The 17142-nt window shown below is 37.5% G+C and overlaps 1 protein-coding gene across 5 annotated transcripts in view; it reads left to right on the forward strand.

Annotated features, from left to right (window-relative positions):
• The window catches only part of LOC134848454 (receptor tyrosine-protein kinase erbB-2-like), an 83787-nt gene that overhangs the window by 63272 nt on the left and 3373 nt on the right, over positions 1-17142 (forward strand). Inside the window, exons 13-27 of one of the 5 annotated variants that reach the window (XM_063865952.1) lie at positions 430-557; positions 868-1132; positions 1379-1482; positions 3656-3824; positions 4498-4629; positions 6999-7153; positions 7583-7766; positions 7964-8179; positions 8320-8505; positions 9224-9379; positions 12319-12547; positions 14010-14107; positions 14487-14885; positions 16257-16385; positions 16667-16808. In XM_063865952.1, the coding sequence (XP_063722022.1) occupies positions 430-557; positions 868-1132; positions 1379-1482; positions 3656-3824; positions 4498-4629; positions 6999-7153; positions 7583-7766; positions 7964-8179; positions 8320-8505; positions 9224-9379; positions 12319-12547; positions 14010-14107; positions 14487-14885; positions 16257-16385; positions 16667-16808 (2692 nt within the window). The remainder of the gene's footprint in view (positions 1-429; positions 558-867; positions 1133-1378; positions 1483-3655; positions 3825-4497; positions 4630-6998; positions 7154-7582; positions 7767-7963; positions 8180-8319; positions 8506-9223; positions 9380-12318; positions 12548-14009; positions 14108-14486; positions 14886-16256; positions 16386-16666; positions 16809-17142) is intronic. The other 4 variants (XM_063865923.1, XM_063865930.1, XM_063865936.1 and 1 more) reach the window with 4 other exon arrangements.

The following is a 17142-nucleotide window of genomic DNA, read 5'->3' on the forward strand; positions in this document are numbered from 1 at the left end:
ATAAAAAAAAGTCTGTTACTTTTTCGTTTTTTGAGTTTCTTCACACTTCTCTATCTTTTTGGCTATGCTTTTTTGTTGAAATGATTTAAGGAATATAGAGCACGTATAAATTTATTTAGTTTATTTTGAAGTTGGTCGGAATAAAAAAACATAAGCATATAATATGCCTGACTATCTTCGAAGAAAGTCAGGAATATATATGCTTGTGTTGTTTTATTCAGACCAAATTTGGATTTAAAGATTGATATTAGCTCCCTTCGCTCTCAGAACAGATTGTAAGTTGGCTAGCAGAAAGTAAGTTGGCTATATTTCGAAGAAGCTTGGGTGATTTTACTTTGGGTCAGAACAAATTCGGATTTAACAATTTTTTATATCCCAATGAAGATTGGGATATCACTATAAAAGTTCAAGTTGTTCTGTTTTGACCAGGGTCCTTCAGAATGCAAGAAGTGTCGCCACTTCAACAACACCGGCGTGTGTGTCAAAAAGTGCCCAGTGTATATGTTCCCTTCTGACAAACTTTGTTACCCGTGTCCAGCCGAATGCGAAACAGACAGGTATGTGCTCACTTCTTGGATCCCTAGCTTTGCAAAGGGAATCACATGCGATATCACAAGCAGGCCCCTATACCATAAACTATTCGTGTCTTGAATTGAACTGAAAAAAAATGCGCTTCAAATTGAATTGAGTGAGATATTCGTAGATATCCATTGAGTTGAGTTTGTCGACCCCATGCAAGTTATGACTTCTGAAAGTACAGGAACCACACCCTTGGGTTGATTTTTTATGACAGTCTGAACTATGATAAAGTCATGCAACAATGGGGTGTTTGATAAAAATATAATGAAGTATTTATCCGAATTTTAGGGGTTGTACTGGTAACGCATCCCGTCTGGGTGATGGAGGCTGCAACAGGTGTTCGGGGGTGGTGATGATCCACTCTGTGGACGAGACAGCGCCAGTTCACAGCAAGGAATGGGGTCGGAATAATACCTGCATCGCCGCCTCCGATGAGGAGATTGAGACGGGGGGCTCAACAAATCATAACGACTTGCACCTCTGTGAACCCGAAGGCGAATACTATTTCGACCGGCTAGGAATATCAGTGGACACCATCTTTGCGTCACAGAGGGTAAATGATTCAGTTATCATGTTTCGCATGATAGCATTCCTTGTGTTTAATTTCTTTTGCTAGCATGAATAACGGATTCAAGAACCGATACCTTAAACATTGTACCCTTTGTATTTTGTAGCTGATGCGTTCAACCAATTCAGATACATTAGAGCTGATATTTCGTGCTCCGTATGGGCTTTTTGGGTCATGACCACAATACCCAATCAGACTTACCCCAAAGTATAATAACAAGTTCTGTTTCAGCTGTGCATCAGATGTGATGCTCAGTGTGACTCCTGTTATTCCTCGGGACCCTCCCGATGCCACTCGTGCAAAAATCTCAAACAAGAAGGAACATGTGTCCAAACGTAAGTCCTATTTATCAGTGTTCATTTTTGATTTATAGATTATCCACGAGCAAAAGATGTTCAGCTTTTAACGGAGAAGCGCTGTTATGACTTGCTGAACAACTTCCTGCTATTTTATGGTATTTTTTCTCACTTGCAGGCAACAAACAAAGATCATGCGAGCCTCCAACTATATAACTTATCAACTGAGAGGCTGAGACCATAGTCATTCGCCATTTTCAAGTCGATGTTTCAAAATATCAATTTGCCTGTATAATTTTTAGGAGTAATGAACGTAGTCTTTAGACAAGCAAAGCTTGTGTGATAGTATGAACTCTCTTTTTTCTAACCTCGTCGCAAATATTGTTGCGGAGCAAATATTGTTGCGACAAAATATGTTCATTTTGATTAAAAACCAGCTATTTAGTACAGCCAATGCTAAGGATATTAACACAGACTATTATATTACAAATAGCAGTTTAGCTTCAAATTATCATGGATATGTAGCGTAGAGGTAGGGAAGGAGACACTCAAAGGGTTCGAACCTGGACAGGGTCAGATGTTTTCAATTAACTTTTTCATATACTAGTTAAAATGCGTCCGTCCGCTCTATGAATTGAGGCTTGCTTGTTGGTAATTTTTTTTCTTCAAATTGACTAGTACTGCTAATGCGTCATAATTGGCTTGCGTCACTTAGCAATTATATAGACTCGTAATTGGAGTGCGTCACTTGAGAAATTTTGTAGACAAAGTTTAAAAGTCAAACTTCGCCTCTGTGTAAAATTTGTTCACGCTCATGTTTGATTTTTTGTGGCTTGACTTACAATTTCTTTTTAAGTTCACTTCAATCCTTTCGTGAAAAGGAAGGTAAACTCCACTATCGAACAGCAAAAATATGAAGGTCATGGAAGGGGCTTTTGACAATAGTAGCAAGATAAAAAGTGATACGAACGTTTCGATTTAAAATAAAGAGTGGTTATTTGGGGCTCGGCGACAGCTCGTCGCGAGCGACGATTAGGGGCAAGCGGTAACTCATAAGATTTATATAAAGCGACCCTTCGCACCAATTGACTTTTCATAGCAGGCGACAATTAGTTGCAGGCTCAGCTCTAAATGATATGGTTAAATAAAATAAAGCAACAATTTTGGCGGTGGTTTTTTCGGGGCGAATAAAAATATACGAGCGGGTCCTATCCGACGGCCAGATTGAAATCGGAGATTAAAAAATAGCGGATTAAGTAGGCTTACCGAAGGCTTTGAATTGAGTACCAAACTGAGACAAATTAGCCGGTAATGTTATTAAAAGTTTTCGCCCTCCAAAAAATCTGCGTTTTACTTCTTTCGTTCAATTCAATCAATTAGTGCATTTCATCTCGACTTTTACACTTACTGTATCCAATATGTCCAACATGTCAGAGCTTAGTTTTGAAAAATTGATCAAGTTTCTATAGTTGAACTTCAAGCATTTAAAAAGCATAATAGTAGCCGTGTACTCGGGAGGAAACAGAAAATCCTGGTAAAGCAGAAACAAAAACCCGTTATTTCATAAGTTTTTTAAACCCACTGATGTTTTTTGGCGAGGCTGGGTTAGCCGACCTGTTATAAACCCTAATTTTATAAGGTAAATACTGCTATTAAAGAGAAAAAAACTCTGGAACCCCGCAGCGCTTGCCCAAATATAATTTTAGTAAGAACTTTCAAAGGCAAAGAGCTACCGAATATGCCACCGCTCGATTAAAGATATTGCTCTGCTTTTCGAGTTATCCCAGCTCCCAAAAGGGAGTTTTTTTTGCTATTCTATTCCAGCCCCACCATGATGATCGGTTCCGGTCCAGAGCATATTGATTGATTTTAGCCACCTACATCGTAATCATACATTGTCTAGCAAATCCAAAGTAAAAATCACTACTGCCGGGTTTTCACAGAGCTGAAAAATATCCGTCCAACACTTGAATCTTCTCGAATATTCGTCATTTGTCGCTTTTGTAAGTGCTTCGAGTAGTCACGTGGGACGAATTTTTGCCTCGCCGCTGTTCTGACGCACTTGACACATAAACATTGTAGATGTCTTCATAACCGACTTAACCCCTGACATGCAGGAATTTCCTCACTTTCCAGACACGCTGATGTTTTTGTTAACTACACCTTTGTATCAATTAATGCATTGTAGCTGACTTTTTGGAGTTGTTGGTAGGTGTGGGGACTCGTTTGCTGAGATAGACGATCAGTGTGTGCCATGTGATGACCAGTGTGACTCGCAAGAGGGCTGCTTCGGACCCAATTCATGGGAGTGCAATTCATGCAGGCGCAACTTCTACACCATCGACTCAACCGACTCAACGCAGAATAAATCTATGGAAATGGTAAGCACACAAATTTGTGTAACTTATTGTTGTTCAGACCACAAAATTTGGGATTGGCTCTTGTAATTGGCTTTTGTATACGGTGGTTTCTTATGCAAACTGAGTTACCGCAAATAAACGCCAAATAAGGTGGATTAAATTGACGCATGCTTCAGGGTCTTGGTAAAGCGTACAAGTAAGGACACTTATTTAGATCGCGCTGTTTCTTGGTCGCGTTTTTTTTTTCGTTTGATTTTGTAACAGCTCAAGTTTATTTTTTCGCGGTTTTAATTTTGATTTATTTTTATGTTCAAAAAAAATTAGTTATAAAGAAGGTAATTTCTGCGCTCGAATAATAAAAGATCAAATGGCGCGAATAAACGTGAATGCACTTGTTCAAAGAATGGATTTTAATTCCCTGGAGAATAAAACAAAGTATATGTAGATGCAGTGTTCCCCACTAAGGTCGGTTTTTTCTTAATATTGTCAATCATAAAATTTTTATGAATATCAAAGAGCTTATGGGTTATTCATGTACTCGAAAGCTTGAAAAAAAAAATTATTGTTTTTTAGACTCCCTGACTTTGTTTTCACTTTTCCAACTGTCTGTTGGCTAAGTTTTAGTCGTTTGGTTCTTTGTTTTGTTCAGCCATATTTTTCTATATTGAAGGAACGTAAATTGTGTATGTTTCAGAAGAAGTACTGTGTGCGACAGTGCACTGAGGATTATCCCCTTTTGGTGCCTGAAACGAGAGAGTGTGTAGCCAGCTGTGGAGATAGACAGTACAACGACTCAAACGACGAATGCATGCCGTGCAACTCGCAGGTCAGAACAGAGAAAAAGAAAAATAAACTACGCCAAACACATTGTTTTAACAGTCCTCGTTAAAAACTTGCTCGAGCCTTCGAAATATAATCAAAATCGTATATTGTATATTTAACAATATATGGATATTTTTCTAAATGCTACATTGGTGGTATTGATGGAAAACAGTACTTAAAAAATCGAAAATTATAACATTATTTTTACTTGCCATAGCAAGTGTACTGAACTAAACTTGAACTTAGTTTTGCCACAATTGTTTTCTGGTATTGTCGTAGGTCAATTCACTTTTTGAGTGTATAAGAGTCGATGGGCGTAGTTCAGACTCTTATATAGGTCGCGATGGTTTACTCTTTCGCAGTTTGACTTATGATTTTTTTTAAGTTCAGTTCATTTCTTTTGTTTATACGAGCGAAGTGTAGTATATTATTACGAAGAAATTTTTTCTAACTAATAATTGTGCTCATTTGGTGCATTTTTGATATATTTCAACTTAATCGTTTTTAAGGTTATTTACGGATATACAATTTAATGGCATATGTCTCTGCTTTTTTTGGCTATTGTGAAGTCCTGTTTGAAAACAAAATATGTATAATGAAAATGTATCGGATTATTATTTTTCGTTTTTTTTTCCGACGCTTCGGAAAATTTTGCACTTTACGCAAAAGTTTCATTTTTTCTCAAAAACTAGTGTACCGATTTTCAGCAGTGGTACCAAAAAAACTGGCTGCTTTTCTATGTGCCTGCATATTTCGCTGGTTTCTTTTCATTTTACTTCACGTTCTACCGCCTTCGAAACTTTCAGCAGAGGTATTTTCGGCCTATTTGTGATTTTAAATTTTATCAAATATTAACTGCACAAAGCTGAGATGAAGGTTTCAATCAAAAGAACAAATTATGGGGATCTCTCCTTCCTCAAGCGGCATTTCTTAATTTCGGTAGAAAAAAGTTGTGACCTCAAACAAGCCATTTTTTGGCATTTTGGTGGTTAATTTTAAAACTTTTGGACTTTTCTGAAAAACTACCCTGCCAAATCCGCGGTTAAGGGTTTAACCTAAAAAAAATCAGATATGCGAATTTTACATGCGCAAACGGCTATGCACTGCGTTTTGAAAAAAAATATGGATTTAGAAAGAGTCCAATTTTTGAAATTTTTTCCGTTTTTTTGGAAAGTTTTTCTTTCAAAAAACTAACCTGTTTAGGGTGATAGTTTATTAAAATTAGCATGTTGCTTTACTTTTCCCTGCGTAATCTGTTTTACCCTGTTTTTTTTTGCAGAGAAGTTTTATGCACTGTGGAAAAGTTTCTACTAAAATTTTAACCCTTTTTTACAATAGAGTTTTTGAATAAGATTTTTTTTTTAGAATTTCGTCACTATTTTCAAACGAGTAGCTAATTCTCATATTACGGGTTCAATCTAAAAAATCAGGATGTGGTAATCTTTAATCTAAAAATCAGGATGTGTGTGGAAAGCAGAGGCTCTTCCCATGCTTAAGTCCAGAAAAGTTTATGGTTTTAGGGAAAACGAAAACAAATTTTTGATTGTTTTGATCGACTTTTGAATTTTTTTTCTTCGAATGACTACCCAGCCAAAGCTGAGATAAGGTTTTCAACTGAATGATCGAGAATAGTTGTCTCTTTTAATTATGCGGTTAATCCCTATATGAGCAGGGAAACACTCGGTTTTAGCGTTAAGTCCATTTTTTTAAAATTTGAAATTAACGCATTTCCGTATTTGTACATTATATGATGAAAAAGATTGGAACAGGTAGATATATTCAAATAATTTTATTTTTTTGCTTGAGTTTTTGCCGCATAACGTTGGCAATGTGATAGAGACTGTAGCTGCTTTATTGGTGGCTACTTTTAATAAAATTACAAGCGGTCGTGGAGCAGATGTCAGAATGTGATACTTCTAATCTCAACAAAATTTTTTTTTTCAACGTGTTATTTTAATCTTTTCCTTATTTCACTTTGTTTTGCTTGTTTTTTTTGCGCTTATTTTCAATTTCCCTACTTGCGTTTACGAAGCGCAGCTTCGCCTCTGTGTAAAAGGAAGGCAAACTCAACTATCGAACAACGAAAGTTGAAAGGCCACGAAAAATGTGATCGACTTGTATTTTCGAAAATGGAATTTAATTTTCAGGTTCCCTAGCGAAATAGAAAACTTCCTATTGACCCAGTTTTCTCAAATTGGGTTATTTTTTTATCGAAAAACAGCTAATCGTAAGTTTTTCTAAAAATTCAAAGAGCTGTAGGATCATCTATTTTTTTTTGAAATTCGAAGTTTTGGAATTCGAAAATACAAGTCAGCTTTTTCTGTTTAATTGCGTGCCTTGACTCCTTTCCAACTGTTTGTTGGTGATTTTTAGTGTCTGCTGGGCTGCAGTGGTGGCAAGTTGACCGATTGTGTGGGTGGGTGTCTCAACGTGGAACTGGACGGCGGCTGCTACGAAGAGTGTCCCCCCAACTCAGAAGTGGACTCCACTAACCCCAAATCATGTGTGCTCATCTCATCTCCAGCACAGTTAGTATCAACTACGACAAATTATGGGAGGATTGTTGTAATTTTTGTTCTCAAATATTGCAATGACCGAAAAAATATGCTAAGGTACTATTAATGCAAGATTGAACCAGTTTTGTAGCCCATGTCAGATATCAGCATGATCACTTTGATTTTCGAGAATGGACTTAAATGCTTAGTCACTCTTGTTGCCACTGTATCAGTGATACGCATTAAATTGTCTCATTGTCAAATAATTCAAATAGTCAATATCTAATTGATCATTGAAATCAGGTAGTTGGAATTCTACACTTAAATAGTCCTAAAAATGAAGAGCTAAAGTTCTCCACGCCAATATCTGATAAGAAACAGGCTGAAAATGCGGGATGAATTAATCTCTGAGTATCCGAGGACTATGATGGAAACCTTGCTTGACAGAAATTGGTTTGATAGATTTCTGCTGTCGGGCACGAAGAAGGTCCCACTGCTGCTGGGCATGGGGGTGATCCCGTGTGTGTGTCTCATTGGAATTGTCTGTCTCCTGAAGTACAGGACGGCCAAGAAGAATGCAGTGGCGGAGAAACTGAGCAGAGAGCAGAAGTATCTCGGCATGGATCTCATCACCAAAGAAGAACCGGTGAGCACCAATAGGAGAACTCGTCAAATATCAACTGTTACTGTTTTTATGTAGTGATGAAACACTGAAAAATGACTGCAAAAGTATAATATTTGGTTTAGTGACAAACAAATGGCAAATCGTAGGGAGAGGCAGAGCAATTTTTTTTTTGGAAGGAATTTTTGCATCCTGTTTGAGTATGAACGCTTTGATTATAGGCGCCCTACACTCCAACTGGGATTGAGCCGAGCAAAGGCAAGATGTACATAGTGCAGAAACACGAGCTGAAGAGGATCGGACCCCTGGGATCAGGCGCATTCGGCACAGTGTACAAGGGCGTGTGGTGTCCGGAGAACGATCCCAAAGTGCAGTTGCCAGTGGCGATCAAAGTGCTGCAGGATCCAGTGCCAGGCGCAGAACAGACATTCATCGATGTTAGCTATGTGAAAATTAATAAAGAAATTGCTTGTAGGTCTTGGTCAGGGACACAACAGTGGTCGTTGAAACACATTATGCTTTATGTTAAATCGTCTGTTTTACGTCGTACGTCTTTACTGTGATACGTGATGTTTAGGAAGCGCAGTTTATGGCGAGTGTCTCTCACTCGTGTCTGTTGCGACTGCTGGCCATCTGCATCACAGAGACACCCCAGCTAGTGACGAGACTTATGCCCCACGGCAATCTGCTGGACTACATCCGCAAATATGGTCACGCACTCCCTTCTAGAACATTCTTCCTATGGGGCAAACAGATTGCAGAAGTGAGTCATAATTATATAAAAACCTAACTAGCTATCTAGACAAAGACATAGAAGACTCATCACGAACCGGTGTAGTTAACTATACTATTTTGGACTTTGAGTTGATGTCTGGATGGGTATGCGTAGATAACACATCATACCGTAGCCCACGAGCTTAAGTTTGTGTACCTGACAAGAAATAAATGAAGAATCTTTAAAATTGGTCGTTTTGTGTTGGTTTCCTTGTTCATAAAGATTTTCCAACAGTCTCATAGAAATTGAACGCACCAATCCAGTTTTTTGTCAATTTGGGTTTGTTTGTCGATAAGGCGATCATGATGAAAGTTTCTTGAAAAGAGCAGTAATGTGATTGATTTGATATATTTTGACGAATCAGAATTGAATTAGAAATCAATGTTTAGTTTTGCGGCATAAGAGAAAACAATGGGAAGCAGGTAAACTTAGGCAAATTACGAATCTTATTGTCTAAAGCGCATATTTTATTACAATTTTTCCAAAAAACGAGAAAAGTCCATGTGAACGCTTAGTGGTAGCACTCCAAAACAACTTGACTATCCAAAAAAATCTGGCACAAAAAAAAACTTTTTACTCGATATTTTGTCGATGGTACAACTTGTCTGATGCTAATTTTGTACAGCAAACTATTTTTTAATTTTTTCGCTTCAGATGGTTTCATTAATTTTGATTGCAGTTTGTAGCAGAAGGTATTTGCATTTAGGGCATGGAGTATCTGCAGTCGAAGCGAGTGGTGCACAGAGACTTGGCTGCTCGCAATGTGCTTGTGCAGAGCACACGACAGATCAAAATCACCGACTTCGGACTGGCCCAGATGCTTAAACACGGAGAAGAATCTGTCAAATTCCAGGGCGGAAAGGTACGTAGCTTGTATTAAATATGTTGATACCTAAATGGTACAATTTACCTCAAATGTATCAATCTAAAAATTCCTCTATAATCTTTAATTTTTGAAAATGGTTTTTTAGTACCTAGCTTTTTACACAAGCGGATCGTAGTGTGTTAATACGAAGTCCACTTTTTTTCTAACCGAAGTCGCCAATATTGGTGCTACTTTTGGTAGCACCATTATTTTCACAAAAATAGTTAAAAGACCGATGAAAAGACCGTCTACTCTCTGTGTGCCTGATATTTTGCTAGTCTCTTTTTACCGAATCACTCGGCGTTCAAAACTTGCAGTGCGGCGATTTTTGACGCATTTTTTTCATTTTCTCAAAGACTACCCCATCAAATCAGATTTCATCAAAGATTACAAGCAAAAGAAAATGTTATTAGAACCTCACTTGCATAAGCTGCGTCGCCTGGTTTTGTAGAAAAAATTATGGCCTTGACAATGCCCAAATTTGAACTGTTGATCATTCTTCGAAAACATTTTGCTCGAAATCTACCGTGCCGAAAAATCAATCTGAGATCAAAAGTTCAATCGCAAGAAACAGTAGTAGGAATCCTCCTTCCAACAATAAAAACGGCTCTGAATTTGGAAAAAAGTTATAGAAATATCGTTTGTTTAAATTTGAAGTTTTGACAATTTTTTTGGAAACTTTTGGTTGTTCTCCAAAACAATTTCGCCAAATCTGAGATTAAGAGTTTAATCGAAAAAAAATTAAGAAAAGATAGCAGCCTTTTTGTCTGCATGAGCAGCAACGCACTTATATTTGTAGAAATTTTTGACTGGATAAACCTACTTATTGAAATTTTGACCGTTTTTAAAAAAATTTTCTTGGAAAGTACCCTGCCAAATATGCGAGTGAGGGTTGAATTGAAAAATTGAGGTGCATGTAAGTTTTCTCCTTTTTTCTTGCTACGCTTGTGTTTTTGTAGAAAATCTTTTTGGTTATAGCAAATTCCACAATTTGCAATGTTGACCGTTTGTTGGAATTTTTTGTTTTTCTGGGGAACTACGTGCCAAATCTGAGAATAAGGGTGAAACCGCAAAACAAGTTTTAGGGACATCCTCAGAATCAACGGTTTCTATTAATTTTTGGAAGCAATCAGCAATGGCGTTAAGACTTGAATTATTTGACAATTCAACCAATTTTGGAATTTGTGGCCATAGAAAATGTTAAACTATTTAGGTTTGCTCGTTTTTTTGGAAGATCTGCTAGATTTTTTTGAAAACTTGACTTGTCTCGGAAGCCACGCTCTCAACTTCCGTATAAAGGATTCAATGAAAAGAACATATTCTCTGCCCTAGTTTTTAAGAAATTGTGCCCTAGTTTTTGAAGGAAAAAAGTATTTATGGCCTTAGAAAATGCCCTAATTTTGACATTTTGTCTGTTTTTGGAAACTCTAGATTATTCTCAAAATGTAACCTGCTGCCGATCTGAGTTTTGGAGATCAATCAAAGGAACAGGTACTATTAAATTTTGGTGCTTAAGCAACTAGGCCCCTTAATTTTAGAAATGCAAATTTGGACCTAAAAAGTTAGTTTTCCGAAATAGTGACAATTCTGAGTTTCTCGAAAACTACCGGGCTAATTGTACAATATAGCGGGTTCAATGCAGAAAAAAAGTTGTAGGTGTCGACTCATTTTGTTGACTTAGCTTAATTTCTCCGAAATGTCAGTTTTAAGGTTAAGAAAGCAATCAAAGGGAGGTGTTTTATTGATTTTCCTTGCTGAAATTTTTCATAGTACTTCAGCCTAGGAGACAAATTTTTTGACTTTTTGAAAATTACGCATAACATTTTGCAAAATTCATTTAAAATTATCAAACAGTAACCTTCAGCTGTGGCTGGAACCCTTGTCTGTTTTTTTGCTGCATTAACAGCATATTAAGAGTAATGAACGTCGTGCAGACTCTTATATAGTCTTGCTTATTTTTTTGAACAAAAAAGTCATGAAATATTGATTCACTTAGCTATTATACACTTTTTGAGTTCAATTGAAATTCATCTGCTGATAGTGACGTAAATAGCACTCTCCAAATACGAACGTGGAAATGGTGCTAAAAACGTGAAAGATTTCTAGTTTCGAAAGTGGAATTTAATTTTTAGATTTCCAGCGGAATAAAAACTTTACCTATTGATCCAGTTTTTTCAAGTTGGGTACGTGGTATCAAAAAGCGCCAGTCATAAATTGTTCTAGAAATTCAAAGGGCATCTATTTTTTCTTTGAAATTTGAAAATTGAGATTTTTTAAAACTCAAGTCAGTGTTTTTTTAAATGTTTTCTTGCGTTCATTACTCTTTTCCAATCTTCGATTGGCTATGTTCTTGATTATTTTTTGATGGCTATTGTTTGGAAACTGTGAAGTGACCACGTCGCAGACGCTAAGACGGGTGAATCCTAGTCTCCACGTCAAGGCTTCGATACAGGAACCTAGCAGACATTTCATTTCATAGTTTTTTCTTGTCTTCATTTTAAAGTGTTTGCTTAAGTGTTACTTTGTCGCTTTTTTGCTTGTGTTTGCGAAGTGCAGCTTAACCTCTGTGTCAAATCATTCAATTATAATGCACGCATTTGAACTGCTTTTTTTGGAAAATATCTATACTCTTTACTCAAATTTCGGTTGATTGTTCCTGAGTTTTTTAAGATGCCTTTGGCGTTAATATGTACCGATTTTGAAGTGAGGGACGCGCGTTGAAAAGGCTATTCTTGGGCAAAATTTCGAAACAATTCCCAAAGGTAGCATTTGTGCAACCTGAGCAAAAGACGCTTAAAAAATATATTTAATGCGGAAAATCTTATCTTATTTTGCAGCCAGATTAAAATAGCCAGTGTAAACCTGGCTTTTTTCCCCGAGTAATCTTTTTGTGTCCTACAATTTAAAACCATTCAATTTAATGTTGATTGCTTTAGGTGCCTCTGAAGTGGCTGGCGCTGGAGTCTCTGGTTGAGAAAACGTTTACGCATGCTAGTGACGTCTGGTCCATGGGCGTCACCCTGTGGGAGGTGTTCACACTTGGGGGCAGACCGTACGAACAGGTCACAGGAGGCGTGTCTGAGATGATCAAAGTGCTCCAGGATGGAGAGAGACTTCCCCAACCACCTGGTGCTACCCTGGATCTGTTCGTCGTCATGCTCAAGTGTTAGTCTTGAATCGTGCGCTGGAAGGATGATTTTACTTGGTCTTCAATAATTATTTGGTCAATTAGGTTGACCGTATTTGTTTTTCTTTATTGCAAGATTTAGAAAAATTTAGCATGTATTTAATAGCGTTTTAGTAGCTTGCTTTCAATTTCATTTATTGAATGGCTAGTTCCTGTTTGATAATAACCGGTCTTATGCATATCTGGGATTTGGTTTCTTTTTGGTACGCTTCGGAAAACTTTCGGCTTTTCACAGAAGTTGAAGTTTTTTTTTGAAAACTACCTCATTGAGTGTTAAAACAAAATGCGCCCACGGAAAGATTGGTTAAGCCACTGTGTCTGAATATTGCGCTAGTGTCTTTTTACCTTACCCCACGTTCTACGGACTTCGAAAATTTCATGTGGATCTCCCCTGTTTAAACCGTTACGACCTAATGTTTGAAGAAAAAAGTTATGGCGTTATAAAGTGTCCAAAATTTGTCCGTATTTTGGAAAATTTTTTCTCTATAAATAACCTGTCAAATCTGAGAGTTGAAACAATAAAACAGTTAGTAGAATTTTACCCTGCATAAACGACTCCTTTCTTGTTTTGTAGAAAAATTTAATGGTCTAAAGAAAGGCTATTTTTGACATTTTGACACTTTTTGTGAAACTGTTTCTTCCAAATCTGCTATTAAGGGTTCAAGCAAATGTAAAGAACGTAGGGATCTTCCTCACATGAATTGTTTAAAGCTATTTTCTGTAGAAAAGCCAGCACGGCCTGAGGAAAAGCTCATTCTTCAACGTTTTTACCGTTTTCTTGAGAATTTTTAATCATTTCTAGAGATTCATCCTGGCCAAATCTGAGATTAATAGAAATCGAGTAGAACGAGTTGTAGAAATTTTCCCTATCTAGCCTCAAATACTTTAATCAGAGAAACCACGATGGTTTTGGGTCAAGGGGACTTCTTGACATTTTGAAATTAACGCATTTCTTTATACATCAGTGAAAATTATTCTAAAGAAAATTCAAAAAATTACGGCTGGGCCATTAGTATACATGAGCATATCAATCTTTAGGTCCATGGCTCGAATCCGACGAATAGAATTTTTTTAAAGCTTTTTCTGTTCCTCTCTTTTTTTGTTTTTTTTTTTTCGTTTTCTCGCTTTTGCACACAAAGTGCAGCTTCACCTCTGCGTAAAATTTGTCTCGTAGCTTTATTTCTGAAGTATTTTGTGCTGTGTTTAATTATCCTATTGAGTCGCCCTTCCAGGAGCCGATATTTGAGTTTCTTCATAACAGGAGCGTTATCGAAATTTTTACCAATTGCGATAATAATAATAAATTATCGATTTGGCGGTGGGCGTTGAGTTGCTTGAAAAATGATTTCAGAATTAAAAAATGATTTCAGGATTTGTCGTGTTTTGCATGTCGTCTTAATGTCCTGTCATTTTATTTACCTTGATCCATGTGATGTTTAGGCTGGCTGGTGGAGCCTAAGAGCAGACTGACCTTCACTCAGATCAAAGAGGAGATGTCTAGGATGTATGAGGACGCCGACAGATACTTCGAAGTGCAGGTAACAAAACAGCTCTTACCCCTCTCCGAAACCTAACTTAATCGTTTCATAAGAACGCAAATATGCGTGTTTGCGTTACCTTTTACATTTTGGACACGTGGATTGCTTATATTATGTACCATATATCTGTTATAATTTGCCTAGGTATATTTTCGTTTGTCTCACAAAAATTGTCAGTTTCAAGTCATTGCTAATTTATTGTATTTGCCATGAGTATGATGCACTGAATCAACAAACGCTCTATAAAATGTTGTATAAAATGATAGTGCTAACTATAACTGAAGGCTCCGAAAATAGTAATCCGAAATAGTAATTGTATATAACATGGGGATCCAATTTGAAAGTATGTTTCTTAAATGGAGTCTGCTTTTCACCGCAGCCTTTTTTGAACTCCAGTGGAAGGCTGGATTCCTCCGTTTCCAATAGCAACGGTGCCTCGCTAGGGGGCGACTATGTTCCCAGAACCCTGCCCCCTTACCTGTCGGTAACCGGAGACACTATCTGTTCATGGACTTATGACGATGAGGCCATGAGCCGTAGTGGTGTGCAAGGACCCTCTAAAACCTCCACACTTCCGGGGGGTGGGGCGAATAACAATTATAATCCCCTGGGTGGGGGAAGTTTTTCCAGTTACAACAGCAAATGTTCCTCAGCCTATACACAAGAATCATACGTGCCTCTAACCTGTAATTCGTCCTCGGTTATGAGCGACCGATATAAAATTATGTCAGCCAATAACAACAACGTCCCTCATATGGACCAGAGCGAACGTGAAAAGGTGAGAGTACTTTGATGGTGATTGAATTGAATTGCCTGCATATTTGCACATGCATATAGATTTCTTTTTCCTATTTGGCTGCGAAAGTTCACAACCTTTATTTTAAATTTCCTGTATTTCAAGAGGAACACATAGTTAAGCGAGAGCTGGAAAGCGATAATTTTTGTGGTCGCTTTTATTATGTCTGTTGTAGTAGTTGGTTGCCTTAAATTTATAAAACTGTCCAATGCAGTGGTAAATTTTATAGTACCAATACGACCGACCACCAATACAACTGACTACTATGAATATAAGTATATAGCAAGCAAGAGTGAATTGCAAATATTGGCAGGATAGAAGAGAGAATTTATGAGCAGGCTTAGCATAGTGGTTACTTCGTGAATAGCTCAATGGTAAAGCAATAGAATCAGAATCTAAAGATCGCAGGTTCAATTCCTGCTTCACAACCCAAACCCAACCACTCGCGCCATCCTGCTATTATATTAAGCAGCTGGACTAGCATAAAGCTCCACTAGCATTAACAATTGAAATATATCTTTGCATCGTATCAGGTAGCGTACATTTGCGGAGAGCAAATGTATATCTCCGCTCATTGCAGCCATAGTTTTAGTTCTCACAGTATTATCGCAACAGAAACTGATTTGTATCTTTAGATGTTAAAATTCCGCATATGATTAAGCATTGATGTAGCTCTTTATAGGGGGGTTTTTCTTTTCTGGGAATCAAATTGGGACAAATTTCATCAAAATTAATTAGATAGCTACTGTTTTTTTCTACATAGTATCATTTTCAGTAAGATAAGTTTTTCGAGGCTGTCATTTTTTGCACTGCTTTGGTTACATTACATTACGGTTTTAGTTAATGTATTGCTTTCTAGCCTTCTTTAAAAAAAATTTTTACAGCATTTGAAGGTGAATTTGCAAATTGAAAATTATGATTATTGAACAGGAGTTGATTTTTAGCTTTACCATCAAATAGTTCGTAGTTTTTGCTTTCAATGGAATTAATTTTTAAGGAGTTTTGATTATCAAATCCGACGATGAAGTGAAGTGCGAATGTTTCTGTGATGCTAGTTTGTAAAAATTGGTCGTTGATTTCTTTTCATGACAATGGATGATGATTCATCCCATGTCATTCTTTCACGGCTCTACGAGCGGTGGTAAAGTGAATAATGTTCTAGTTCACCCTCATGATCATTAATAAGAGGTTGAGGTGAAGTTTCCAGTCCAGAAAATTGAAATAATTATTTTTCACCAAAAGATATATATATATAGTGATAAGTCGTAAAGATTTAAACATTTTTTTCTGGTGGTTCTTTTTGTGCAAAATTGCTCTTGAAAACTTTTAACGAGTATGTGTTGGTTGGCCTAGCTATTGAGCGACGACGTACGTGGCAACTACTACCAGCCTTCAAATGAGATCCAGGGACCAATGAGTGCCCAACAGGCCGCAGGATTCGGCCCCATCACTGCCGCCAAGTTCGGAGGCTCACAATATATGGTACATAAAAATGCTCCTTCTGCTTGTCATAATGCATGATCGAGTAAAACTCAACATCAGAAAATCCAAATCAATCCGTTATATGCGATACGAGTAGCATACGTTATAAGGCAAAACTGATATGCGAAAATACACTGACCATATGAGATGAATTTGATGATGAGAAAAAATAATAAAATAGGCTAAAATTTTGATGACGTGAAGGTAAAGTTAGAAAGCAAAGATTATTTGAACTATAAAGTTAGAAAGCGTTGAATACTCAATTTCGGTTCGTCTTTTAGGCAATCGTGCCTAACCAAATGAGCCCGAACTCTGCCGAGTACATGCTATTAGATAGATCCAGTACTGGAACTTACGACTCTGGGGGAGCCGGTTTGAATCCCACCTGGCTCCCTAGCCAAACCAGTCCAGGTGGAACTCAAGGTGGTGGTGGGTTTAATGTGAATGAAAAAAATGTTGTGGCGGCGACGTCGAATGTTGCGAAGCACTGCAACAATAGCTATATAGATTCACCCCAAATGCGAATGAAATCAGTGACTGCCACCGCCAGTACTGCATCGCATGCGGAAACTTCTTTTTCCTCGCCTGCCAAGGGGAAGCGGAAGAGCTTTGACTCGGCGGCTGTACTGAGAAATCAGCCCATAGTTACTTATAGTCCCGTCAGCAGCGAGCATGCTCGTCGTTTTTCCTCAAAGGTGAACTAGCACAGCCAATGACTGTAGTCGTTTTGAAGTAGGTTTGGTTCACACTTGGGCTT

Source organism: Symsagittifera roscoffensis, chromosome 1, assembly GCF_963678635.1.
Source record: "Symsagittifera roscoffensis chromosome 1, txSymRosc1.1, whole genome shotgun sequence".
Classification (NCBI taxonomy): Eukaryota; Metazoa; Xenacoelomorpha; order Acoela; family Convolutidae; genus Symsagittifera; species Symsagittifera roscoffensis.